This window comes from Prunus dulcis, chromosome 3, assembly GCF_902201215.1.
Source record: "Prunus dulcis chromosome 3, ALMONDv2, whole genome shotgun sequence".
NCBI classification, from domain to species: domain Eukaryota; kingdom Viridiplantae; phylum Streptophyta; class Magnoliopsida; order Rosales; family Rosaceae; genus Prunus; species Prunus dulcis.
In genome coordinates, this window is record NC_047652.1 from 12,141,485 (window position 1) to 12,167,489 (window position 26,005).

At 35.3% G+C, this 26,005-nt stretch overlaps 4 protein-coding genes across 8 annotated transcripts; 2 read left to right on the forward strand and 2 right to left on the reverse strand.

The window, feature by feature from the left end:
• The first annotated feature begins 336 nt into the window (after positions 1-336).
• LOC117622054 lies at positions 337-5,235 on the forward strand. 2 transcript variants are annotated; one of them, XM_034352569.1, is made up of 9 exons: positions 337-714; positions 1,834-1,974; positions 2,145-2,237; positions 2,326-2,452; positions 2,884-2,993; positions 3,377-3,457; positions 3,811-3,893; positions 3,995-4,274; positions 4,816-5,233. In XM_034352569.1, the coding sequence occupies exons 1-8, from the start codon at positions 409-411 to the stop codon at positions 4,212-4,214; spliced, it is 1,161 nt and encodes a 386-aa protein (XP_034208460.1). In that variant the 5' UTR covers positions 337-408; the 3' UTR covers positions 4,215-4,274; positions 4,816-5,233. The 2 variants fall into 2 exon arrangements, with proteins under 2 accessions (XP_034208460.1, XP_034208461.1); XM_034352570.1 differs by lacking the exon at positions 3,377-3,457 and having other exon boundaries at positions 4,816-5,235.
• Positions 5,236-7,067: 1,832 nt separating this feature from the next.
• LOC117622263 (GPI-anchored protein LLG1-like) lies at positions 7,068-9,191 on the forward strand. The gene is made up of 3 exons (XM_034352871.1): positions 7,068-7,394; positions 7,500-7,556; positions 8,569-9,191. The coding sequence occupies exons 1-3, from the start codon at positions 7,307-7,309 to the stop codon at positions 8,919-8,921; spliced, it is 498 nt and encodes a 165-aa protein (XP_034208762.1). The 5' UTR covers positions 7,068-7,306; the 3' UTR covers positions 8,922-9,191.
• A 1,403-nt stretch (positions 9,192-10,594) lies between these two features.
• Positions 10,595-11,605, reverse strand: LOC117622646 (putative uncharacterized protein DDB_G0271974). The gene is made up of 2 exons (XM_034353394.1): positions 11,351-11,605; positions 10,595-11,080 (listed from the first exon to the last, which is right to left on the reverse strand). The coding sequence occupies exons 1-2, from the start codon at positions 11,489-11,491 to the stop codon at positions 10,967-10,969; spliced, it is 255 nt and encodes an 84-aa protein (XP_034209285.1). The 5' UTR covers positions 11,492-11,605; the 3' UTR covers positions 10,595-10,966.
• Positions 11,606-19,312: 7,707 nt separating this feature from the next.
• LOC117623312 (riboflavin synthase) lies at positions 19,313-24,040 on the reverse strand. Of its 4 annotated transcripts, none has more exons than XM_034354237.1 (2): positions 23,067-24,039; positions 19,313-19,440 (listed from the first exon to the last, which is right to left on the reverse strand). In XM_034354237.1, the coding sequence occupies exon 1, from the start codon at positions 23,915-23,917 to the stop codon at positions 23,075-23,077; it is 843 nt and encodes a 280-aa protein (XP_034210128.1). In that variant the 5' UTR covers positions 23,918-24,039; the 3' UTR covers positions 19,313-19,440; positions 23,067-23,074. The 4 variants fall into 4 exon arrangements, with proteins under 4 accessions (XP_034210128.1, XP_034210129.1, XP_034210127.1 ...); XM_034354238.1 differs by having other exon boundaries at positions 19,328-19,440; positions 23,052-24,040; XM_034354236.1 differs by lacking the exon at positions 19,313-19,440 and adding an exon at positions 21,832-22,094 and having other exon boundaries at positions 23,052-24,039.
• Positions 24,041-26,005: the final 1,965 nt, after the last annotated feature.

A 26,005-nucleotide genomic window follows, 5' to 3' on the forward strand; every position in this document is an offset into this window, starting at 1 on the left:
ATACAACAACAACTGCTACTACCATGTTGATGGACTTTCTTTTAAGCCAGAGGTGATGGGTTTGAAACTCTATAATGTAAAAATTTGCAAAGGTTTAGTATTATAAGGTGACCAGTTCAATTTGAATAAATCAGTGGGTTGGTAAAGGTCAAATGTTTAGTCTTGTTCAATTTTCAACCCAAAATTCAAAATTCGAAATTCAAAAAAAAAAAAAAAGACCTAGACCAAACCAAACCGATTTTTGCCCAATTTATCAGATTTTCGGTTTGATTGCCCACCCCTAAAAACCATCACTTATTCTTAAAAAAACAAAAAACAAAAAAAACAAAAGACAATTGCAAATTTAGTTCATGTGCAAAACGGCAAGTTTAGGCTATAGTGACATTGCACAGGAGCAGCAAGTCCACCATGGCCTCGCCTAGGGCCTTCACATTCAAATGCTCTCCTTCTCTCGCCTTTTCCACCAAGACACTCATGGACTCAAAACCCAGAACCCTCCGCAGCCCATTTTCATGTTCAACTTCTGGCTCCCCTCAAAGAGAAGCTCGTTTAAGCGACGCTGTTGAAGGCGCTATCACATTGCAGGAATGGCAGGGTTGGGGCACCACGTCCCCTCTGCCCGCCATGGTTACGAAAATTGTTGAGGATTTGAAGGCTTTGGAAAAAGATATCGATGCCCAGATGAGCTTTGGTGGTACTGGTGGCAAACTTCAGGTATAACATTTGAACAAATTGTTTTGTCTTTTGTCTTTTGGGAATCTTTGGAGTAATTTTTGTTTTAATGCTATGTTAAATTCGAAGAAAGCCAAGGAGGAAATGAAAATTAGATATTGACATATTGTGTATAGTGTGTATGTTGTTTTCTTTTTTCTCTTAACTACGTTTTTTTTCAGATTAACCTAGCACTGTCCATCAGTTTGCCCATCCCACACAATGATACCAAAGCAAAACTCATGGCCTTCCCTATATATCAAACATGGTTTTGTGGAATATAGGTGTTTAGTATATGTCTTGGTTGCTATAAAATGAAGAAACTGAAGTTCTTTCCAAAAGAAAAGAAGCAACTGAAAAGTTGATATGGGTATTGGAGGAAATCAGCCCTCTTAGCTTTGTTTGGTGCTAGAGGGGAACAAACTGTTGCGGTTTATGTTAGATTATATATTTAGGTCTAGGTTTTCTTGCCACGGCAGCCGCATTTGTCATTCTAGATCTTTGATCAAGTGATTTTTGTTTGAATATATGGTCTAGATTGAGAATCTGCCTGACATAACATATAACTTGCATGATAATACACACATTTTTTTTTTGAAAAGAAGAGTATAATACACACATCATCTTATATGTTTTATATATTCTTTCATTTGTTTGCCTTTTGACTGTATTGATGGTGTTTGGAAATTCAAAATGTTGCCATAAAGGCTAAGGTTTTTGCTTTCTTGGGTTACAACTGGTGAAGTCTTAAGAGGTTAAAGTTTTGATTTCCTTCTTTTTTAGCCGTGTTTTATTTTTCTCTGAAAACAAATGAAGCTTGGTATTTATTGACTGAGAGTTTGAGATGATTTGTCAAAAAAAAAAAAAAAAAAAAAAAAAACAAGAGAATGGTGGTGTATATATCAATGGATGTTTATCAGCATCTCTCAATACCATTGTAATATAGAGAGCTTAGTTGGTTCAGTGGTCAGGGTGCTTCAGATGTAACAAATTTATACCTTTCTAGACTTATTCTATTAAAGATTCAGTTTGGATGCAGGTTTCCTTTATTATTTTCTGATTATGCTCAAGGAGTGGTTGATAATTGGCTCTGAAGTAGGTTGTGGATATCTTACTTTTCAGGGGGATTTTAAAGTGCAAGAGGATAAAAAGCACCGGAAAACCTATCAGGCTTTAGGTGATTCTGAACAAAAACTCCAGTTCTTTGCAGCTCGACAAATAGCACGTCGTTTGCTGGGAAGTAGGGGCTACCTTTGTCAAAAGGTATTTATATATTTTGTAAAAAAATTTCACATTTATCAGGTTTTACCTACTTCCTCTCAGTGAGGCAATATTGATGCATCCTAGAAGGGACGTTTATGCCTTTTTACCATTTCATATCTTCAGATCGTGTCACCATTACATATAATATAAGGCTCATTATCACTTTGCAGTGCTGGCTTCCTTTGGAAGATTGTATGTGTTCAAATGTCACACAATCCACTCTTTGGCATAGAATGAGGTTCTGGTTATATATGCATCCAAAGGTTTGTTGCTGCTCATTTTATGAATCAGTTTGATACTTAAAAACAGTTTTCAAAAAAATATCTAAATTAGCATTCATCATTTTTGCAGGATTTCTTGCGACAGAACAACACTGGAAAGTTGTTATGGCAAGTATTTGGCACTGAGGCTGCAACTTTGTGCCTCTTTGGCATTTCCGAACATGAAGAAATAATGTGGAATGCTTTGAAGCTAGCAGGTCTATTAGAATTTTCTTCCTTCTTCAAAGAATTTCAAAACTGATGGTGCCTATAAATATCAAGTTGACCAGCTTAATGTAATTACTGTAGTGCTACTTTGAATTATTAAACTATTATTTGGGAAACATGATACTCTATCCTTATTGTTAAAAAAACATACTTTGGTTCCAGGGTGAGTTTTGACTCCGATAAAATGGGTGCTTTATTTATTTATAGTTTGTAGGTACTGGCTTTTGCAGTAGATACTGTATTTGCATGTTGAAACTTAACTATTAGAATTACTACCCAGCTAAATTGACGAACTTAAGTTGTCAGTGCTATTTTGAGCTGTTAGATTTGGCAGTTTCATATGGCGTTCCCTAGTTTATGTTTTTGGATATTAAACCTTTTGACTCATTAACTTCTGTTTGGGATTTTACATTAAATACAGGAAAAAAAAATGTTTGGTGCCTTTATCCCAACAAAAATGCAGCGTTAAAATCAGTTGAGGACGTCTTCGGCCAAGAACCGTCGCCATATCTGGAATGCACAGATACTAAGGTATTATGATTTTACGCCATGTCTGGTAGTGCTCTTGTCAGTGTTGTTTTTATTAGTAAAAAAATTCAATGATATGCTTCCTACATTATTCATCCAATAGCATTGCCTGCAAAAGCACCTATGAAGTGCTTCTCTAACCCCAAAAAATACTTTTATCTACTTCTTTTTCTTGGTCAAGAAATTTTATCTACTCCAGTCAAACACTATAAAAGCTGTTTTTGTGGTTATCTGAAATTGCTTTTGCATTCCCAAAAGCATTACCTTGTCGATAGATCATCACACTAGAAAAGGTAATATTTAGGCTTCAGGTTTCTTAATGAGAAATCTCTTATATCTTCTTCAAGTGCACTTGGCGGTAAAAATTTCAATTTGGCTATGCACAGACAAATGAAGATGGAACACTGAATTTCATTTTGATTGATGGAACATGGAACAATTCAGTTTCGATATTCAGTCGTCTGAAGGTAATACTGTCAGGCTTATCTTTGTTTCTGTGTTTTTTCTTACTTCATGTTTTGATTGTTGCCTACAAAATGAATAATGCAGATTTCTTACATAAATTCATGTGATATATTTGACCATCAACCATAGACCTCTACCAATAAATTATTCCCTAATAGTCTCTCGTCTATTCATGACAATAGAGTCAACGGCTCAGACCTTTGATGCCTATGATATATGCAGATAATTTGCATTACCTGTATGAAACTATCATTGAATTAGGGATAACTTAGCTGACAACAAATCAATTAAATTAAATTTTAACGAAAGAACCTATAGTTCTCTTTGGGAGTTTTTCACATGATTCTATGTGCAGGATCAAGCAACGTCAGTTTGGGGAGAGGCAGACTTTCCTTGTATTTCCCTGGCCACTGGTGTATCTGCGATGCATAAACTTAGGTAAGAACTATAATTTTTCTTTTTTGTTTTTTGTTTTTTGTTTTTAATACAGGGGCTTTTGTTAATCTAGTTTTTAACTGATTGTGTTGTGTTAAGGGCAGGCCTCAACCATCATGGGATCGTACCTGTACAGCAGGAGCGGCTATTGGCCTCCTCTCTGAGCTGCAACTTCTTCCGGAGTTCAGCTCCATTGGATTCGATAAACAGGCTGAGGCTCTAGAGGATACTTTAGTTATATTATTAGAAGCACTGACAACTAGAAGAGTTCGGATGGGCAGGTCCATCACTCGTAAAGTAAGACACATGAGTGGCATCTGTTAACAGCCAACCAAGAAAACTTAATGGTTGACCTGATACCAGGAGAGATTTCTAAATGTTCAGGTAAATTCCACTGAATTCTTTGATACCTTATTTCTGAATGCACTATATTTCTCTTCTGTTAGTTTATATTGTCTGTTGAATTTGCTTCCCATGAATGATTGGTTCACATGGATGCCATTAATCAATACAGGTTCACTTGATTATGATTAGAATCATAATAGTCAGATACTCCAATTATTTCTTTGTTGACTTCCCATGTTTGTTGCTTCCCCTCCTCCTTCTGTGCTTGGCTAATGTTCATAATTGATTGCTTTCACAGTAACCGTCTTGTAAAATGGATTACATCTTGTTTCTCTTTTATATAAGGTTTCCATTTATCGGTTGACAACTCATCACGAACGAACCTTGGTAATCAGTAATAGAGCGAGTAATACACGAGTGTGGCCACAACTCCTCTATTTTCCAGTTGCGCTGCCTCTTTGTATACACTTGCTAACAGCTTTTTTCTTCTTTGTTTCTTGGAAAAGTTATTACTAATTGCATTTCTCAGTACTCCTTGCTTAATTAAGTATTGGATATGTTTGGTACTTCCTTTGTTCAGGCTAGTCAGCTACATACTTCAGAATACATTGTTACCAAGTGAAGGAAGAAAATCTGTTTTTGAGGCGCCGGACAGTCACGTTTCACGCAGAATGTGTTTAATGGTGAACTGATGAAAAGGAATTTGTGGATTGTATCACATTTTAATGAGTCATTACTATCGACATTTTTTTCTTGCCCTTTTGGTATCCATTTCTTTGTGGGTATCCTTGGGGGTTAAAATGGCTTGAGTGGCTGATTGAAGTGCAGCTTAGAGCACCTCCACCCCAAAGGGCAAGGGCAAGGGCAAGGGCAGGGCAAAGGCAAGGCAATGTTTGTCACTATTCACGTGAATAGTGGCAGCTTTTGCCTTTTTGTTTCCACCCCAAAGGGCAAGGGCAAGGGCAATTTCTATTCACTTTAATTTATTTTCAATTTTTTATACTTTAACCATTAATTTTGATAAGATTTTCGATTGCCACATGTCACTATTTATTATAAAATTCACATCTCTCATCTTACAATTGAAATACATACTCACTTATTATACAATTGAAATATTCCCGGTCCTTATAGTCTAACATAATCGAGTACAAGGACGACTTAATCATTGGCAGAGGCGGTTCCACCGAATCACGACGTGTGTGAGTATTTTCCTTTGGAGGATGTAATAGTGCCATTATTTCCGACAGGGAATGCATCACTGAAACCTACTGCGGACATTGTTCACTTGAGGAATCATGTGTAATGGTTTTATTCTTTTTTGTTTTACCTTGAATAATCTATTTTTAAAAAATGAAATTTGAAATGCAAGAAATATATATAAATAAATAATAAATAAAAGACATTAAATTGAATAAAACGGCAAAAAAAAAAAAATTTTAACTCGTCGCCAAGATTTTGATCGTTTTGAACATTTGTCCATGACTCCAACGGTAAAATTTTTTTGATTTTCTTGCACTGACGTCAGCAACCCTAAGGCAACAACATGGGTCTGCTCATGGGCTTGCCTGGGCTCGTGGGACCCACCTTTTGCCCAGGTTGGACTTAGAGCGCTGGAGCTGCTCCTTGGGCCTAAAGCCCTCTCCTGCTTGGGCTAGCCTTTTGCGATGGAGGTGCTCTTAGAAGCTAGAACGACAATATATTGCTTACCCTACATCTTGACAGGTAGAATTCTTACAATATTTATTTAGTAAAAAGGGCATGCCAGCTAAGCTTAGAGGGCCCCACCAATGCGAGAGAATCTGCCTTGTAACCGGTTTCTTGTGTGTCTCTCTAATTGCATGATAGCTAAGATTCTTTCAACCAATTTGTGTCAAAACATATCCCTCTCACTATTCTTTCATATAGCAAAGCATGCTAAGATCTGGGTAATTCAGAAAGTTCATGATAACCCAAAGACTGATCTTGAATTACAAACCCAAAATGGCATCCCCCATGGGACAATTTTCAGGCTGTATAACATGGGGTGGCCGGGGTTGTGTGACGAGGGGAAGATAGTGTTGGGCGGGCCAGGATAGATACAGAAATGTGGGAGTTTGCCGCGACTTGGGTGGAAGGGGAGGAGCTCTGAGGTGGTGATGGTGGTGGTTGAGTAAAAGTCTTATTTACCTCTAATTTTAACAAAAAGAATCCATGATTCAACAATATCTAATTAAAGGACGGTTGTAGCTATTTTTTGGAGATTAAAATTGAAAATGTAATTCTTGTTATAATTGAGGGATTATTGTAACAATTAAACCTAAGAAATATTATGATTAAGGTTAGGGTCATTTAGGAAAGATCGGTGAGTTGGGAATGAGGGATATGCTTTTAGCTGATAAAATATATATTTTTCTTCTACAATGATGTTTGACCTTAGAATGTACTTAACTCACACTTCAGCATTTTATCGTGTATGTGCTATGTGAGATTATTCTATTGAATCCAATGTGTTACCTTATTGTGTTAAAAAATATATGAATAATTGGGACTAAAGATAGAAAAACAAAAATATACTTTATAAAAATAACGTGTCATTAGCCATGCAACGTGTTTTCAAAATAACAACTGACCATATCCAAACATGTTTAAAGATAAACGTGTCATTAATTTCTGTGCGAAATTTTCTTAAGCAAAACCCATTTTCCTTCCATACCCCAAAGTATTAAACTGCCATTTATGCTCGAACACAAAGAGAGGTTGACAACGAACCAAACCAAAACAGAAGTTAAATAACGTTTTTTGGGTCAACATAGATCAAACTGACAGTTTCCACTTTTAGCAATTGCAAAATTTGCAATTTGGAGAGACCTAAAACGCTTCGTTTCTCCAAATTTCATGCAGCATTTCGCTCTCCTCCCTCCAATTCTCTCTCTCTCCTCTCTGTCTCTCAACAAACAGAGAGAGGTAACCAAAGCCATCAAAAAACAGGGGCTGAGCTCAAACTCTTGGAAGACAGAGATCGACGACATCACACAAGTGGTTCGGTCTCTGCACAAATTAAACCCTAAACAACCTTCACAATACATACAATGTCGTCTGCTTCGAATCACGGTCTTCATCTCTTCTTCTTCTTCTTCCTCTTCTTGGGCTTCGCCTCCTGCACCACCTTCCTTTCCAGTAATTCATTAAATTCCCATTAAATTTGTTTATGTTCTTTTTCTTTTTCTTGTTGGAAATTTAATTTCTTGGGTCGTTGATTTTATCTATGTATGAATGTTGCAGATGATATTTTCCAGGCTGGTGGATCCATTGGACGCTCCCTTCTTCAGGCCAAACAAAGTAATTCTTCACTTTGCTTTCTCCTTTAAAGTATGCATTTTCTGTTTCCATATTTTTCATTTCAGAAATAATTAATTGTCAATGCCCATAAATTCCATGGCTGAAAATGTGTTTGTGCATCACTCTTTGAGAATCTGTACACAATGTTCACCAAACATTCAGTTTTTAATGTATAAAATGGTATTGTTTTTCTCCCACACCAAGAAAGTTGACAGATTTTTAGGCTGACAAGAAAGAAAGCAAAACATCGTCTTCTATATGCAGTAAACTCTGAGTAAATCTTCCTGTTTTGTGGCCTTGTTTGTACTTTTTAATGAGTTGCAGTCAAAATAATGACACATACATTTTGGGTCTGTGAAGGAATTTATCAAATCGAACTCGCTTACCGGCTTCGATATTCTACTTTGGGATCAAAATATGAGAGAGAATTCATCTAAAGAAATAAAACATAGAAGAGTTGAATACAATTGCAGTAAAGAGACATGCTTCATTGTTGTATATTGACTCAACCTGACAGAATCCTAGCTTTTATCTGCCCTAGTTGGACAGGAATTGCTTTCTTTTCAGTATCATTTCAATCATTTTGGAAATCTCACTGAAATTAATAACGAGTTTGAATATCAAACTTATGAATCGGTTTTGTGACAATTGTTTAGGGAAGAAGTTAAAATGTCTCAGATGATATTGAGAAAGTATTGCCTCTCATAATTGCCACCAGTAGGCAATAACAGGGCTGTACAAACCTGTGAAGTTGCATCTTATTACATAAATTATGTATTGTACTGCTAGAGGATACCAAATTTCGGACTATGCCCACAATCCTCGGAATGTCGAACGATAAAAGGGGATTATTACTGCTAGAGGACTATAGTTCTTCGTTGAAACCAAAACCTGATATTTTTTGGATTTTGATTTGGTGTCTCTAGCTAGCATGCTATGTTTTACCGGCATTCTCTTAGCTCTGAGATTCTCTCACCTGCTTGTTTCTCTTGTCTTTTTGGGTTATCTGCAGATTGTCCTGTGAACTTTGAGAATCAGAACTACACAATCATCACAAGCAAGTGCAAAGGACCCAACTACCCAGCCAAGAGCTGCTGCGACGCCTTGAAGGACTTTGCCTGCCCTTTTGCAGATGCTATTAATGACTTGAAAAATGATTGTGCTACAACCATGTTCAGCTACATAAACATTTATGGGAAGTACCCTCCTGGCCTGTTTGCGTCTCAATGTCGCGAAGGGAAAGAAGGTCTCGCATGCCCTGCTGAGACACCGAAACCTCAGAAGAGTAGAGGTCAGATAGCAGCTACTCACTCCATCATGCTAGCACTCACTGCAGTCCTAGTATTATCATTCAATATGTTCTGAGCTGGTGTGAAGTGTGGAAAACACCACCCAACTTATAACCATTAATTCAATTTAACTTTCCCTGCTTTCTCACACCAATTTGTATGCTTGAATTTGTACTCTAAATATAAAACTACCCAAATAGTATAACTTTATTATATTCTTGTTAGTGTGTTTTCATTACTGGACCACACACACTGCCAAAATGAAACGACTTCGTTTCCATCCGATGTACAATCTGTTGTTCTCCTGGGATGCATAGCTTTCATAGTACATGAAACACCCAATTAAGATCTCAGATTTTCTTATAGTTTTACCAACGTTGGAATAAATACTACCTCAACTATTTTGACCCCTTTAACTTCATTATTTGGGCAAAAAAACCCATATGTCACAATAGGTGATGAGTTTTGTTTGATTATCGTTTTCTTTGGAACATTATGGGCCCAAATCGAAGCTCGGGACCCAAACATATAGAGAATGACTATTTGAGATATGACATGTAGTCTCCGCTTTACTTGAAGCGATCTTTAATTCAAATTTTATTCACGACAGTTATTGAATGAAGAAAAAACGAGAATGTTAGGCTTTGCCTATAATGTTGTGGGTGGAGAGCGAAGATGCAACTTGAAGGGTACAACACAAAACTTGCCCAAACTCGACCCAAGAAGAATATTCTAAAATGAGCACTGTTATTCAAAGGGGTTCCACACCTCCATTTTAAAAGGATACATAAATGGTAAGTTGACAAGATCATCATATTCTTATAACAATTTTAATTTAATGGAGAAAAAAAAAAAAGAGAGTAAAGTTTGGTGAAGTCAATAAAAGTACGCTAGGCATTTGAGAAAACTATCTTCCTCAAAGAAGCACAAAAGAAAACCAATAAATATCACAATCATGGAAGAAAACAAGTGCTCTAAGTTTCTGACATCTTTTTTGGTGACCACGCATCGTTGTTGTTGAAGGATGTGGTTGGTTGTGGAATATTTCCATGATGCACGTGAAAGGCCAAATTCCCCACCAAAAGCTTAATTTTGGTGATGCTCTAGTCAAACTTGAGCTCCAATATCTTAAAGGGATTTTTATAGCTTTGCTTGTGAGAAGTGACATATCTTGGTGCTAGGCATGTCATAGCACAAAAGTTTCAATTGTGAAACTAAGAATATTCTTTCTTTCTGTAATTGTTAATGAATTCACTTCTAAATAATCAATTCTATGAAATTAAAAAAATATTATCCTACCAAAGAGGCTGACAAGATAAGATGATTCTTAGACTAAATCTAGACTCTGTATATTAAGTTGATTTTTATGTGAATTAATGGCCAAATTCCACACCCGACGTATGTAAACGCTGACGCGTCTGTGTATGAATCCTTATTTAATCGAATCATGTCCTTTGATAAAGTTAAACCATTTTGAATATGTGGTCCTAACCGACAATATAAACATATATGGAGATATCATAACGTAACATCTATGTGGTCAAGAGAATATTATTATAGTATAGGCAATAATATCATAAGCAAAGAAGCCCATTACTTTCAGAATGGTACTTGCTTCGAGCAATAGGGATAGCATTATTTTGCTATTCACGTCTAATCACACTCCGCCATATAAAATTCTTATCACTCGTAGTGAAACTTGATTGTCATGATTTACAAAATTTTCTCCCCAGAACGGTTACAATTAGAAAAAGGAAAAAAAAAACATAAATTCATTAACATAATTCCTCTGTTACATGTGATTTTATGAAAAAACAAATCACCATACCAGATGACTTTGGCATCCAATCCAATCATTAGTCCACTGGCAACATTTAGTAAAAGAAAGAAAGGAGACCAGAAAACAGGGGAAGAGAAATTCATTCCACATGAAAGCTAGCCCTTAACTTAAAGTTACAATTCCTCTGTTTCTAGTACTAATTTCATCTACCAAACGATTGAAAGTCCTATCTTCAAGTTGTTTCCTGAAGATGGATCAAAAGCAAATCATCAAAGGCAAAAATATATTTAGATTTGAAGAAGATGGATCTGTGAGGCTTGATGAGTTGAGACCAAATCTTATTATCTATGAGCAGTGACCAAGGTTTCAATAAATCTCAAGCCATCGAACCTCGGCGCAAATTTTTCTGTGGAAGGTGATGGATTTTCTTGATTTCTCTTAGAAGAGACAGCCTCCTACAAAATCAAACATAAACAGATCAGTTTCTTACTTCATGGGGAAAAAGAAAAAAAAAAAAAAAAAAGTAGAACTTGGGTGCTAGAGAGTTTCTCTTTTTGCTCAAAATTCCAGATTTCCATGATTTTCTTTTCTTTTCTTTTTTCTCAGCAACCAAACAGAGCAGAACCCAGGAAAAATAGGAGCAGCCAATATGGGCTAAACACTGTGTGAACAAAATCGAACGTCCCAAGAAAACCCAGAATTCGAATTGAGGTTTTTTTAATTACCTGATTAGAAAATCGCATGGTTGAATTAGACACAAAGCTTGAAGAAGAAGAAGAAGAAGAAGAAGAAGAAGAAGAAGAAGCAGCGAGAGCAGTAGCAGAAGCGGCGGCGACTGAGGCTGCTAAAACACCAGGCTTCTTCATGACGGCTGAAGATGGTATAAGCTACCGGGATCTCTGGACAGCCTAGAACTTGGGAGACTGTTTGTTTCGGAGGATAATGAATGAGAAAGTGAGAGAAAGCAAAACTGTGGGCGGTTGGAGGGGCTTTGACGGCATATATATATAGTGGTCGACCGTGGTCAGTGGTAATTTCGAACGTTTACGCGGCAACTATGCCCAACTTGGGTTTCGACATTCCAAAATTGCCCTTTGCAGTCTTTTTTCACATATTTGCAATTGTCTTAAATGCCCTCGTATTTTGAAAATAGTATTCAAACTCTTGCATTTGAGAACAACAGTGAAAGGCTGGTGTGACTATTTCTTTTTGTATAATTGAATCCTTTATGGATCCGAATCCATGTCATGGGGTCCAGATTTGATTATTGAATGCAAAGACTAACGAATTTTTTTGTGTCATTTGGGGAGGGATTCGAGTTAAGATTTCTTTCAATACGAACTATTATTGGCACTTTAAAAAAGTTATCATACATTCATCCTTTATAAAAACACGAGAAGAAAATTGTACTTAAATAAATATACAATGACTTTTTGGCTTGTAAATAATAGTTTACTGTAAAAAAAATTATAATTATAATCTTTCAATTTCTAGTGTTCATGCATACGACGGACTTATATGAGCATAAGTTGAGTCCAACCAATATAGCTTGAGTGCAATTGTGAGTGAAAAGTATCAACCGAGCTCATCTAATTCAAGCATAAGAAATTGGGATCACGACCTTATTTTCTCATAAGTTTACTTAAGAGAATGCAAATGCAACATATGTGTGTTTTGTTAGTTGGTTAGGGAAGTGTAACCGTCTCTTTGGAATTGAGTTTTTTTTTTTTTTTTTTTTTTTGGTGAACTGGGGGGAAAAACCCCAAACACACAAAACAAACTAGCCAACACAAATCAAGCGGGGTCTAGACACCCCTAACAAATCATCCACCAAAGAAGCCCCAACCCAACTTAGGGCCTCATCAAAAATGCAGATACCAAGATCTAAGTTATAACTCAAAGCAGCCAGTTGATCTACAACACTGTTTTTCTCCCTAAAAATATGATGGAGGCTGCAATTCTCAAGCTTATGCATTAATTGCCAACAACTAGAGACCAAAGATGCAAGAGGGTGCAAAGTAAGAGAATCATGCTGCTGAACAAGCTGGATAGCAACAACCGAATCCATCTCAACGATAAGGTTATTAAACCCTTTCTCAACAGCCATCCTCAGACCAAAAAACAAGCCCCATAATTCAGCCTCTAGAATCTGCCCTTTTCCCAAATTAATTGCAAAACCACTACACCAATCACCAGAAACATCACGCAGCACACCTCCAGCACCAATATGGCCAGAAGCAACTTTCCTAGAGCCATCAACATTCAGTTTAAAGACCCCAGCAGGAGGAGGTTCCCAAGCAAACCAAGCCTCAACCTTAGCACACTTGATAGAAGAAACATTAGAAGCTTTAAACCATTCCTTCACAGCAGCAGTAATAATCTGTATAGAGTCAAAAGCCAACTCTTCATCACCATGAAACACATAGAAATTCCTCCATTTCCATATGTACCAACATGTGAAAACAAAGACCAAATTCCAGGGAATACCATCAGCCCAAACAATCTTCGACATCAAGTTTACTTTAAGCCAAGGCTGAAAGTCCATAGTAAAATATCCAGCACTTTGACTAGAATTAAGAAGAGCATTCCACACCTTCCTAGCCTTAACACAATCACGAAGAATATGAAGATAATAGACTCCACAGGCCAATGACAAGAACCACAAGAAGCATCCAAAGACAGCTGTCTTCTAGCTCTTTGCTCGTTAGAAAGAATTTTTCCTTGAAAAACAAGCCAAAAGAAAATATTCAACTTGGGAGGAATCTTAAGCTTCCACAAAAACTTCCAATCAACATCAGAGCAAGCAGAGCCCTCAAAAAGCATATTATAAGCAGATTTTACAGAGAAAATCCCATTGGGAGAAAACTTCCAAATCTGAGCATCCTGAATCCCACTATTAAACCCCACAGGAAAGCTAATAATAGTGTCTCTTTGGAATTGAGTTTGAGTCCTCTCATTCTCGTATATTTGAGTATTTAGAATATTTCCTTGTAAAATAAATATACAAATGCATAAATCAAGCATGGTTAAAATTATATAATTAAATAACTCGATTGGACCATTGCAGTACAAAAGTATTGATATTTGCATTAAAGAAAAAAAAAGATAAATACATTGAATCTAATTATTTCAAAGACAAAATATTGCATTGAACTTAACTATTTCAAACACATTGCATTTAGTGTTTATTTTAAAACAAATTAATCTGTTAGTAGAGTATAGCTCAGTTGGTTGATATCTTCCACTTCCACTTATGTGGGTAGAGATTCAAAATCCCTAGGCACCTAATGAATGTTTGTGTAATCCCTCAATCGTTTATACTCACCAAAAAAAAAAACCATATTAATCTAGCATTGTTTTCAAAATCGAAATACTTTCTTTTCAATAATTTCAACAAATGGATCATTATATTATGTGGATTTATATATAACACTTGTCTTTGTTCTTTATTTTTGTTACTTAACCCATTAATTATTTCAACCAATCTCATTGATTGATTATACTTGATTATATTTACTTTCAAAACATGGGTATGGTATAGATTGTAGTCCATACAACCCATTATCTAGTTCTGTTCTTGAGATTAAGTCTATACTAAACAAATAGTTTAAGTGCCCATTTGACATTGCTTATTTAGGGTGATAAGTAATTTTTTTTAAAAAATTTGGGAAACATAGCTCGTTTGGTAAACTATGAGAAAATCACTTATTGTTAAAAATGGTTGTGAGAAAAAGTTATAATAAAAAGCAACTAATGAGGTACTTTCATTTTCTGATTATGCAGGAATCAATTTCAAAGAGGTGAGCCAAACAGCTTTCTCTCACAGCAAATCTGACAACGATTATTTTCACAGCACAGCAATGCCAAACTGGCAAAGTCTAGTAATTGTATCTTCTTTCATTTGGTCCAACTTGTTATTTGAGAATCTTTTTTGTTCATTCAATCGTGATAGTATCTTTTCTTCTTCCTTTTTCCGAACCAATTTATCTTGCTATCCTAACCTCACCTTCCAAGTATCCACCAAAGGAAAGGAAAAACGAAAAGACAAGAGTGAGGTTAGTTTATTGACCGAAAATAAGAAAGATTGAGGTTAGTTTTGTAATAGGGGAAAAGTCGATCTAGAAAGGCAAGAATATTGGAGGGGCAATTTGGTAATGTGGCAATCAGTTTTAGGTATTTCTGCGGCACGTCGATGTTGATTTTTTCGAGATGAAGTTAGCCCTGATAGGCTGATCTTTTCTAGTCGCACTCAATTATCTCCGGCCACGTGAATGATCCACATTGTACCACACAAGCACCACTAGTTTCACAACTTAATTAATGGCCGATATCTTTGGAACGAAGATTTGTGGCGTGGGCGGAGTGGGGTTGACAGTTTGGAAGCAATAAATGAAATTACTTTTTTAGCCCCACTCTGAATGACATTATTACCATACACTTCGTTTTCATCCCCATCAGCACATTTTTAAAATTTTTTGAGACCGGCCCCGTCAATTATTGTTGTTTTTTTTAAAATGTTCGGTGATGAATGCTTGAATATATTCAAATTCTTGTTTAATGATTCAAGTCCTCAACTTAACAAATTAGAAGGATTTAGGTGGGATTAGCTAGGTGAAATCAGTGTCCTAGTGCTTTATTATATTTGGTTTCATATTTTACATTGTTTACCTGTTCTTATTTAGATTTTAAATCATAATAATTCTCTTATTGTTTAATTCAAATATAATTAGGAATAAATCACTCCAGTATTTAATAGATTAACTTGATCCCTATTAGAACGATACTCTATTTACTACTATACTAATTTGAGCGTTATTGTTCACATGCAATTAATCACATCAGATCACTTCCACTCTCTCCCACTCCTACTACCATATCCAGAATCCATGGCCACGCTCACGAAGCAATTCATTTTGCTTTATCTTGGTTACCTTCAAACTTTTCAAGTATTCACAAAGCAATTCATTATAACCATACAGTATAGTTCATAGTTAATGAGGAATGAATCTTTATATGTAATAAGTAATGTTAAGCTAGGTTCTAGGAAACATAGCAAAGGAGGGTGCAAATCTTGCAATTGCCTTAGGAAACTCATGCGTGAATAATTATTAGGAAACTCATGCGTGAATAATTATAGTGTGGTATTAGCGTATGGTCACATGGTATAGTTTGTCTACATGCTATAATATAAGTGGATATTTATCGATATTATACCCTAAAAGTGGAAAATATGAATCATATCATCTATACATCTCATAATACGTAAACGAGTTAGACCACATCACTGTATTACATTACCATTCAATAATTCATCCATGCACGATAAGTGTACAACTTTTGTATATGGTCCCAATGTATCAACTTTTGTATATATTTTTTTAAACTTGAAAATGACCAGAAAGTAGCTAAGCTAAATAGTTAAATTGAAACGTACTATTTAACTGAATCCCATCACTATACAATATACTTATAGGTAAAATCTTTTCTTGAATGGACTAATGCAATTTCTCACTTCGTTAACAAAAGTTTAATTTTGTAGCTTTAAAAAGAATATTATAAAATTTAATTTATTATGTGTGCATATATAGTATATACAACAAGTATGAATATTTCTAGGAAGAGTTGGCCAAAACTTTGACTAATATAGATTTGGCAAGAGGCAAAAAAAAAAAAAAAAAAAAAAAAAGCTGCATATGCCAAAAACTAAAAAGAGCTTCTAATTTTTTATATAATATATATTATATACACACATTACTGCTATTAAATCTATTATATATATATACTAGCCTCTCTGCACGCGCTTCCGCGCCTGCAAGAGGCTTTTTTTAAAAAAAAATTAAATTTATTTTAGAATTAAAAAAGATAATGGATAGTTGTGTTCCATAAAAATAGGATCCATTATCTGAATTTTCTTTTTTTTTTTAATTTTTTTAATACGAAAAATTTTGAATTTACCATATTATCCTCATTTAATTAATAATTTCAATTTGTAATGTTTGCATTAACCAAGGGCATTTTCTGGTATTTTGAATGTTTCACCATTCTCTGCCTTTTGCTTTATATATATAGATACACAACAAGCATGACTCTTTCTGAAAAAATTAGCCGAAACATAAAAATCTATATAATTATCATTTTATAATAAAAAGATGAAAATCAATATGTACCCAAAATCATTACTCATTTTAAGTCTTTTATCATTCTCTATTTTTCTTCGTGAGATTTTTGGAGCTCCTTTTTTGGGGTACAAATGTTTCAATCAGCTAGAATTTTCCAGCCAATGGGCTTTACGAGAATAATTTAAATATGTTACTCACGCAAGTATTATCTAAAGAAATTTCACCTTCAGGATACCAAAGTGGGGTCATCAATGGCATATCAAAATCTATGAGGAAAGAAAATTATAGAACTCAAATAATGTTCAATTTTTAGGAGCATAACTGACGCTGCGTGATAATTGATTGGCTAAAATCTTAGCCTAAACATGTAAATCTGGAATGCATCAGGAAAATATGAGAAAATTTCAATGTTTAATTGATAAACTGGAATAACAAAACATAACCGTAACCACCAGTAAAGTATGTTTAAATACTCATAGAAACCTTAGGTATTACAAATGAATTAAAATAGGAAAATAACAAAGTTTCCAAAAACTGTACGAACTTTAAAATTGAATTTCGGGCAAATAAATGATCTCGGATGCTCGAAAAGCACACACATCATGGCAAAGCAATGAATCATTCTCTTCGAATTGACAGGTCATGGGCCCAATTATGAGCTCCCATATGCAGTTTACCCGATTTATCTTTAAGCGCGCGTCGCTCCAACTCCTCTTCAATTGCTTCCGCTATCTGTTCTACATCAATAACTTACTTATAATGAATTTCATACCCATATGTCTATAAAACTCAACACGTGACTGTCGCAAACACACATCGATTAGATATGAAACTCGGTGTTTGTAAGTTGTTCTATGAAGGCGAGAATCATAATCATTTAATACATTAATTTGCAGAACGCAACAATTCTCCTTTTGAAAGGTCTTCATTGATAGAGTATATTTGGTTAAACATTTATCTGCATAGCAACAACTAAAATATTTTATAAGATGCCATTGTTTCAATGAACCCTAATAACATTTTCGTTTTATCCATCATCCCTTGAAATCTAGAAGAATAATAATCCATTTTATTGCACAGAAGCAGCCTACAATTAGTAAAATTCAGAAATTAAATTTCCAAACAGCTCAAATAATATCCTAACTTCATTTGGTTTTTGAAAATTGAAACCGTTAATCTAGCAAATTTTGTATCCAGAATTCAACATCTGAAAAATACTTGACTCCTTATACGTAAGAATTCAAATCAAAATGATCAAAAACAGCTCAAATAAACTGATACATTCGACATGTAGAAACCCGTAAAATCCTAAATCATATTGAATTATTTTAAAATTCTAAACAGAGAGAGATGAGATTGAAAAATTATTAATACCATACATGATTCAGCCTAGAGGGAATCAAAATTAAAGTCCCTATCCTTGCCGACAAGACATGGATACTAGAGAGACTGCAAGATCCACTAATAAATGAAGTCAAACTCATTCATTAGATTGCTCAATGCCCAAGTCTCGTCTATATACATGGATTGAGAATGCCATGCGAAATCAGTCTATTCTCCAAAGCTCAAGCAGCACGCGCATTCTCTCTTTTAAATGTTTTTATTGGGCGGCTGCATCTTCACGTTGTTGGTATACTTTTGTCGGACATGACACATCATTGATCGTCATTTTGTTTTGGTCGAGATCTAAACACCCAAAGGAAGCAAAGAAAAACAAAATAATAATAATAAAATAAATTGAAGGAAGAAAGCATGCGATCCTCCAAGATATTCTTTAATCGAAAAATCATGTTCATATAAAGGGTTTGTAGATAAAGTGATTAAAAGAATTTATCCTTATAACCGAGGTCTTAGGTTTGATTTATTTTTATTTTTATTTTTATTTTTGTCAAAGTTAGGAAGAGGGAGGGAGAGTTTTCTCTCACACACACTACCAAGATGTTATGGGTTTTCAAACCTGAGATCACTAATATGCAAATCTAAGCCCTTGTATAAAAAATATAAAAAAAATATAATACCCATTTAAGTCATAAATACTAAATACGGTAGTTCAAGTTTTTATAAATAAGGTCATTCTCACATGATATAGTTAGGGGTGGTTGCGGTTCGGTAACCGTAAATTTTTGTCCAAACCGCAAACCGACTGACTATTTGCAGTATGATGATTTTTGAAACCGCAAACCGACCAAACCTCAAAAAGTGGTCGGTTACTGTGAATTAGCAGTTTAAAATCGCAAGTTCTTTTTGTGTCATAAAAATTCAATCTTCCACATTTTAGGCCTAGTTTTGATGCTTCTCTTGAAGTCTTTTGTGTTCAAGCATACTTTAACCCAAAAATATAAATTCACAACCTCCTCAACTTCTCAAGCATTCACAACCTAAAGAAAATTAAAGTTACTATTCCAAGCATTCCAATTAAAGTTAAACTTCTCAAGCATTCACAATCTTAACTTCTCAAGCATTCCAATTCCAAATCCTTTAAAGTTACAAACCAAAAGAAAAATGCAATGCAATGCAATGCAAAATGAATTAAAGTTACAACCCAAAGGAAAAATCTAATTTAAAGTTAATTAAAGTTACAAATTAAAAGGAAAATGCAATGCACCAATGTTACAAACTAAAGTTACAAACTCAAGTGTTGGTGGTGGTGAGTGGATTTGAAGGACCCCATTGTGTTGTTTGAGCACCAATGCTATCTACAAATAAAACAACATAAGTTTAGTACATTTTATTATAAAAAGAAGCATAACTAACATAAGCATAAATAAACTAATTACTTACTAGATAAGTGGTCTTGTTATACAACAGTTACGATTAAACAATAAAATGCAATTTTTATTTTTTTAAAAATATAGTCGCAATTTGCGGTAACCGCAAATTGTGAAAATCAAATACCACAACCACAACCGCAAATGCGGTTCAGTTCTTCATACCGCAAATGCGGTTTGGTTTCCCACGATTGCGATTCCATTGCGATTAAATGTCAGTTGGTTTTTGCGGTTTTCAGTCTAAAATGCCACCCCTAGATATAGTAGTGTTTTATTTCTTCAACACTAAATCCACTCGTGTGAATTTATTTATTCTTAACAAGTAAGATATTGAAATATACGATACACCTCATTTGTAAACAAATGGTTTAATGTGATAAAACCCCCATACCAACCAATTACTATTAATTAAGTAGACACAATATCCGTGGTTAACTAGAATTGGATCAGCCAGTAAATAGGGTTTTTACATAGCCACAGATAACTTGTGTCTATCTATTGGGGGTGCTTTATGTACTTGACCTTTATTTTATAGTATCAGAAGCAAATTTCGGTGGTGAAGGCACGACGAACTTGTCATTGTCTCACCTTTCGGTTCAGATGGAGACAAATGAATTCTTGGAAGTATGAAAAGCTCTTTTTTTCTTTATCTAAAATAACAGCAAGTCAAGCCGAAAAGCAGCTCGACCAAAAAAAAGCCATATAGCTAACAAACAATACAGTAAGGAGAAGAGAAGGAAGCTGAGTTGTTTACCAAAGTAGTTGGATAGAAGAAGACCTACGGTTAAAGGAAGAAGATAACTTAGAATTTTTATTTTACAAAAGAAGGGCAGGTTGTGTTGGCGTTTTCTTGTCAATTCTGCTCTAAAAACACTGGATTGTGCAAATTGAGTGGTTGGTTTTGGCAAATTGTGCAAATGGTGTAGTTGAAGTAGAATCCTCCCATAAAACAAATTGTTCAAATTGTGCCTGGCAATTGATGTTGAGCAGACTGTCTAGAAGGACATGATTATGTTGACAACATTGTAGGCCACATCACTAGTAAAGTCGTAATGAAGCCTAATTGGATGCCCAATATCAGGCTAATCCCACCAAATGGAGAAACACTTGTGTAGAATGGGAATATCAATGTCTTGCTTTCCCGATTAATTACGGTATGTCACGTGTGATAACTTTTTCACTTCGCATATTGTGATTGACCAAAGATAACAAAAGAGTGCTATCCCTGTTTTACACAAGTTTTTCTACACCTAATGACATCTAAAAACATTCAAAAGGATCACAAAAGAACCATTACTGGTACACCAAAATTGAAATTGTCCAACAGGGAGTTGAACTGGACCTCATAAAATAAAACAAATATTTGGCAATATTTTGCTCTTTTTTGTCTTTTGATATTTCACCCCAAATTTATTTAAGGCTAAATTTATCTAACCTAAACCAATAGATTTTCTCTGGTTAATTTAATGGTTCTGGCAACACATTTGATATCATTACTTGCACCAAAATTAATACATTCAACATAATTAGTACAAGATTAGGTGGTTCACCAAACTCGCCTACAAACCAACCATCTGCCTTTGGATTGGCTTTTAGATTTGAGATTTAGTGGCCCATGGAGCCAAACCCTAGCCTAAGGTGGGTATTATCAGTGTAAAAAGAATGTGCCTAAAAACTAGATAGATTAAGAAAGGGAGAAACTAACCTGAGCCCTACACTTTTAACAGAGAGGTGTGCTATATTGCCCATTGAGCTTCCAACAAACAGATGCAAGCTTTTAATGGCATGGAACCACAAGAATTGTTCTCCAATTATAAATAGGAAATTAAGGAGTAATCTATTTAACCTTTTATTTTTTCTACATCAGGAAAATGAGAGTCTAATGTTTACATCAAAAGGGTTATGGAAAAAGATTTAACACAGAAAAATGCAAAGCAGGCAGCAATATAAGAATGGGAGCTCGAATATCATAAAAGCACGAATCACGAATCGACACAAAGTATAAGACATTCTGGTGCAGAGAAGGAATTGACTGAAACTGTTAATCACTCATAATAAACATAGCTCAGTTAACCATAGTCAGAAGAATATGAAAGGAATCTTCATCAGAGACAATGCAGAATGGTTTTCTTAAAGTGCATTTTAGGGGAAAAGATACTCGAGGAGGGTTACACTCTCTGTGCGTGTGTGTGTAAACAGGGGAGCCATAAACGTCTGTTTGTGCGCGCACGTGCATGTGTGTGTTATTGCTGAATTAGTCTGCAAAACAAAGATTTCAGCTAGAGTCTGTTGCTGAAGTAGTCCTTCACAATATGGTGGTTACAACCAAATGCCAAATTTATTTCTTTTTTATCTTCAGAACCACACATTTTTACATGAATCAAATGCTGAACTTTTATTGAATGTGGACCTTTTATTAAAATCAAAACCACTAAGTCCTTATGGAGAAGGTGTACAGAACGCCAATACAATAAAGCTCTAACTATCATACAACAAAAAACTAAACAGCTCTCTTAGAGTTGCCGGTCATGACAGTTACTATCCAAACAAGTGGTCGTGTACAAAACTGCACCAGTGATGACCTTGCAAAGAAAATGAGAAAAAGAACAGTAAGAAACTTGACAGCATTGGAGAACTTTATATTGCTCAAATAAAGACTCTTTATGATTAATCCGTTGAAAGACAGTTAATACCCCTAGATCTTTGTAATAGAAATTACTTGCTGCATATTTTTTTCTTTTTTCTTTCTCCCAAGCTCATATTAGTGCAAAAAATTTCATTTTTACATGTCACTTGGTAAACCATTGACTGGATTTGGCAGAAACTGAGAAACTTAGTAATCTAATGCATTCTTAATTTTCACTTATTAGTTAAGCACAAGAAAGAATATACAAAATTCCATTAGAGTTTCTACAATAAAATGTTCAACATGATGATTGCACATTTAGAAACTATATCAATCTCTGATTTTTTATAGGTAGTCCATTCATTATCTGAAATACGATTTGTATAAACATTAACTGAAATGGAGATAAAACGAGATTATTTTGTTCTGTTTTTCTTATTTGCTTTCGTTTGTTTTTGTTCTTGTAGTCAAGCCTTAAGTATCTAACTTACTAAAGATCAAGTTAACTAACTCAGAAAATCCTTCAATCAAACTCTGCTCAGAAAACTATGACAGTCACTGCTCAGGGTAAGCTATCAATCCATTTCACAATGATCAGTTCCATACCAGAACACCACATTTAGACGCTCCTGTTTTCAAGCATTACGTCACCCCTTCAAAGTTTTCTCTAAGGATCATCATACTCAATACACATCATCATTCCTACAACTCTAGTATTCTTTATTTGATAGAAAAGGACATGCCCAAAGAAACTCACAGCTGCTTACTAAAAACAGAACTAAAAATCAATCCGAATAACAGAAAACCACACAAATCTGCATATCGTAAACACTAAAAGACTAGAAAAAGCATGCATTACAAGAGGTAATAATACATAGGCTCAAATCAGGATAGCAGAAAATAAACAAATTACCTATAAATTGAGTACCTTAAGGGTCATGAAGATTTGATTGACTCAACAAATCCACTGCTGAGAAGCCTCTCCACATACTTGCCGAGTATATCAACTTCCAAATTCACCTTTTGCCCAACCTTCTTCAAGGGAATCACCACGTTCTGCTGAGTATAAGCCACCAACATGAAATTAAAGCTGTCTTCTTTATCAAACACATCCACCACAGTCAAACTAGTCCCATCCACTGCTATAAACCCTTTCGGCACCACATACTTCAACAGCTCCTTTGATGCCTTCACCTTGATCCATAGAGAATCCCCCTCAGGATCCATTGACACTATCTCCCCTGTGCCATCCACATGACCCTGCACAAAGTGCCCACCCATTCGGCTCGTGGGCTGGACCGCCCGCTCCAGATTCACAAGTGACCCCGGTTCGAGCTCGATCAGAGACGTCTTCCTAAGCGTCTCGGGCGACAAACCGACGGTGAAATCGGACAATTGGGTGTCGAATTCAGTCACCGTGAGGCACGTCCCGTTGACGGCAATGCTATCGCCGAGGTGGACGCCCTCGAGGACGGTTTTGGCGCCGATTTTCATGTCGAAACCGCCGTTTTCAGCGGTACCCAGTTGCTTGATTTGACCCATTTCCTCGACGATTCCAGTGAACAGGCATCGGATTGTGTTTCGAGGTGGAGATTTGATATGTGCATGGGGTCTTTGGGTGGAGATGAAGAGGGTTAGAGTGGATGGTTTGAAAATGGCGTCGAAATTGCAGTGGGTTCTGGAAGCGACACTGTGGAACTTATTCAGGATTGACATTTTCCGAACAGAGAGTTCAGGGGTTCTTGAGGGTAAGCTGAGAGACGCTGAAACTGCTGCCATTCTTGTTTGTTTCCGAGGAAAGTTGGGATCTTTTGAGTTTTTAAATTTTGAATATTCGGTGAAAAGGCTAGTAAAACCCAAAAACCCAATTAGCTCACGATTAGCTCATTGACTCATATTCCTGGGCAATTTTTTTTTTTTAATTTTAAAAAACTCATAATGAAGAAAAGCCCGAATCCTACATTTTTACGTCCCCAGAGTTCAGGTTCATTTTTTTTAACAAGTGTTTTACAAAGGGGATATTTAGCCAATTTCGCTTTAAAATTTTATTTCTCATAACAAAAATGGTGAATCCACAAACGTGAAAATCAGAAACAAAACCGCAATTTTAGTTAAGAGATTTAACTATGTTCAAAAGAAGAAACATGAACGTCTCTTCAACAAGTCAGCCCTGGGCCTAAGTCCTCGAGGGCAACAACTTAGGGCATCTCCTTTTATGAAAGAGCCAAGGTTTTTGTGTTGAGTTGATTATCCAAAAAAGTTGTGTGTTTTGCCTTTGTGTTGAGTTTGTTGTTGAAGAAAGTTGTGTGTTTTGCCGTGAAGTATCCTATCCTTTCATATGAGTGTAACCCTAGTATAGAAAAAGTAATCTTCTATTAGGTCCCAGTCAAAATCAGATCACAATCAATTAGAATCAATTATCTAATTGATTGTCTTCGCCACCAAGTAATTGCCGAGAATATCCACTTAATTTAGGTACTTATCAATTAAATAATAATTTCCTTATATTAGCCATTTTACTGGATCAGATATCCAATTAATATTAAAGTTCAAGCCATAGACTTGGCCCAATACACCTTAAATATTGAATATGTAATAAGCAGGCCTAAACAGGTTGCTGATCAATTAGCTAAGAAGGGGCATGGGTATAATAACTCTTTTATTTGGTTTAGTAATTTTCCTGTGAATGTAATTACTATATTTTACTTTGATATGTACGGAACTAAGATCCCAAGGAGATCTCATTTGTAATGTATTTTTTTAATAAATAAAAAAAACTAATTTGAACTAACTAAAACAATAAACTAAATTAATATTTAAAAACAGAAAAATTAGGTATTAGATATAACTATCCTTATTAATTAGCTTTTAAGACATAGAGTATTTCTGTTTGGGTTTTAAATAGGGTTGACAATGGGTCGTGTCGTGTCGGGATAATAAACGTGTCAAGAATGCTCAACCCGAACACAACTCATTTAATAAACGTGTCGTGTCGGGTAACATGCATGTTACAAAACTCACAACCGAAAAAATTTTAATTTAAAAAAAACAGAGAGAGTAGAGAAAATATAAGAAAAAGAAAGAAAAAATTGATAGAGAGAGGAGAGAAGAGAGAAGGAAAAGAAAGAAAGAAAAAATAGAGAGAGAGAGAGAGAGAGAGAGAGAGAGAGAGAGAGAGAGAAAAGAGATGAGAGAAAACTAAAGAGAATGAAAAAAAAGAAAAAAAAAGGAGAGAAGAGGAAAGGAAAAGAGAGGAAAAAAAAAAAAAAGAGAGAGGAGAAGAAAGAAGGAAAAGAAAGGAAAACTCAAAAGAAAAAGAAATATTATAAATATTAAAAGGCATACCATAAAATCACAAAGTTGTTTGTAGCATGGTGGATAAGGTGTTTGAGAGAAATGAGGATGGTAGGGGTTTGAAACCCCTTGTGTGTGTGCTGAAGTCTCCATTTGTCTTTATTTTTTAGCGGGTTAGCGGGTTGTACACGGGACATGACCCGTGACACGACTCGTTTAATAAATGAGTTAGATAGGTATTATAGCGGGTTGACCCGAAACCCACCCGTTTATTAAACGGGTCAGAACGGGTTGACCCAAAATAACATATATATATATATATATATAAAATTTAGCAATCCATATGTATACAATCATATATACTCACTCCATAGTCATATAATTTCATAATAAGTGATATGGTAATCTAATCCATGAAATTAATGCCATTACTAACCAATGAACACTCACACATGTTTTCACATGAATCCCATAAAATATTGTATTCCATAATCATAAAAATATGTAATAGAGTACATGTATGAGTCTCCGGACCGATCCTATGCCCATTTAAACCTTTTGGATGATTGGAAC

What these genes read in the sequence shown, in the direction of transcription:
- LOC117622054 (XM_034352569.1), top strand. Translation starts at nt 409, where the DNA reads ATGGCCTCGCCTAGGGCCTTCACATTCAAATGCTCTCCTTCTCTCGCC. An exon ending in TGGAATGCACAGATACTAAG is followed by an intron (nt 2,994 to 3,376) that starts GTATTATGATTT and finishes GGCTATGCACAG; the next exon opens with ACAAATGAAGATGGAACACT. An exon ending in CGATATTCAGTCGTCTGAAG is followed by an intron (nt 3,458 to 3,810) that starts GTAATACTGTCA and finishes TTCTATGTGCAG; the next exon opens with GATCAAGCAACGTCAGTTTG.
- LOC117622263 (XM_034352871.1), top strand. Translation starts at nt 7,307, where the DNA reads ATGTCGTCTGCTTCGAATCACGGTCTTCATCTCTTCTTCTTCTTCTTC. An exon ending in CTGCACCACCTTCCTTTCCA is followed by an intron (nt 7,395 to 7,499) that starts GTAATTCATTAA and finishes TGAATGTTGCAG; the next exon opens with ATGATATTTTCCAGGCTGGT. An exon ending in CCTTCTTCAGGCCAAACAAA is followed by an intron (nt 7,557 to 8,568) that starts GTAATTCTTCAC and finishes GGTTATCTGCAG; the next exon opens with ATTGTCCTGTGAACTTTGAG.
- LOC117622646 (XM_034353394.1), bottom strand. Translation starts at nt 11,491, where the DNA reads ATGAAGAAGCCTGGTGTTTTAGCAGCCTCAGTCGCCGCCGCTTCTGCT. An exon ending in CCATGCGATTTTCTAATCAG is followed by an intron (nt 11,081 to 11,350) that starts GTAATTAAAAAA and finishes TTGATTTTGTAG; the next exon opens with GAGGCTGTCTCTTCTAAGAG.
- LOC117623312 (XM_034354237.1), bottom strand. Translation starts at nt 23,917, where the DNA reads ATGGCAGCAGTTTCAGCGTCTCTCAGCTTACCCTCAAGAACCCCTGAA.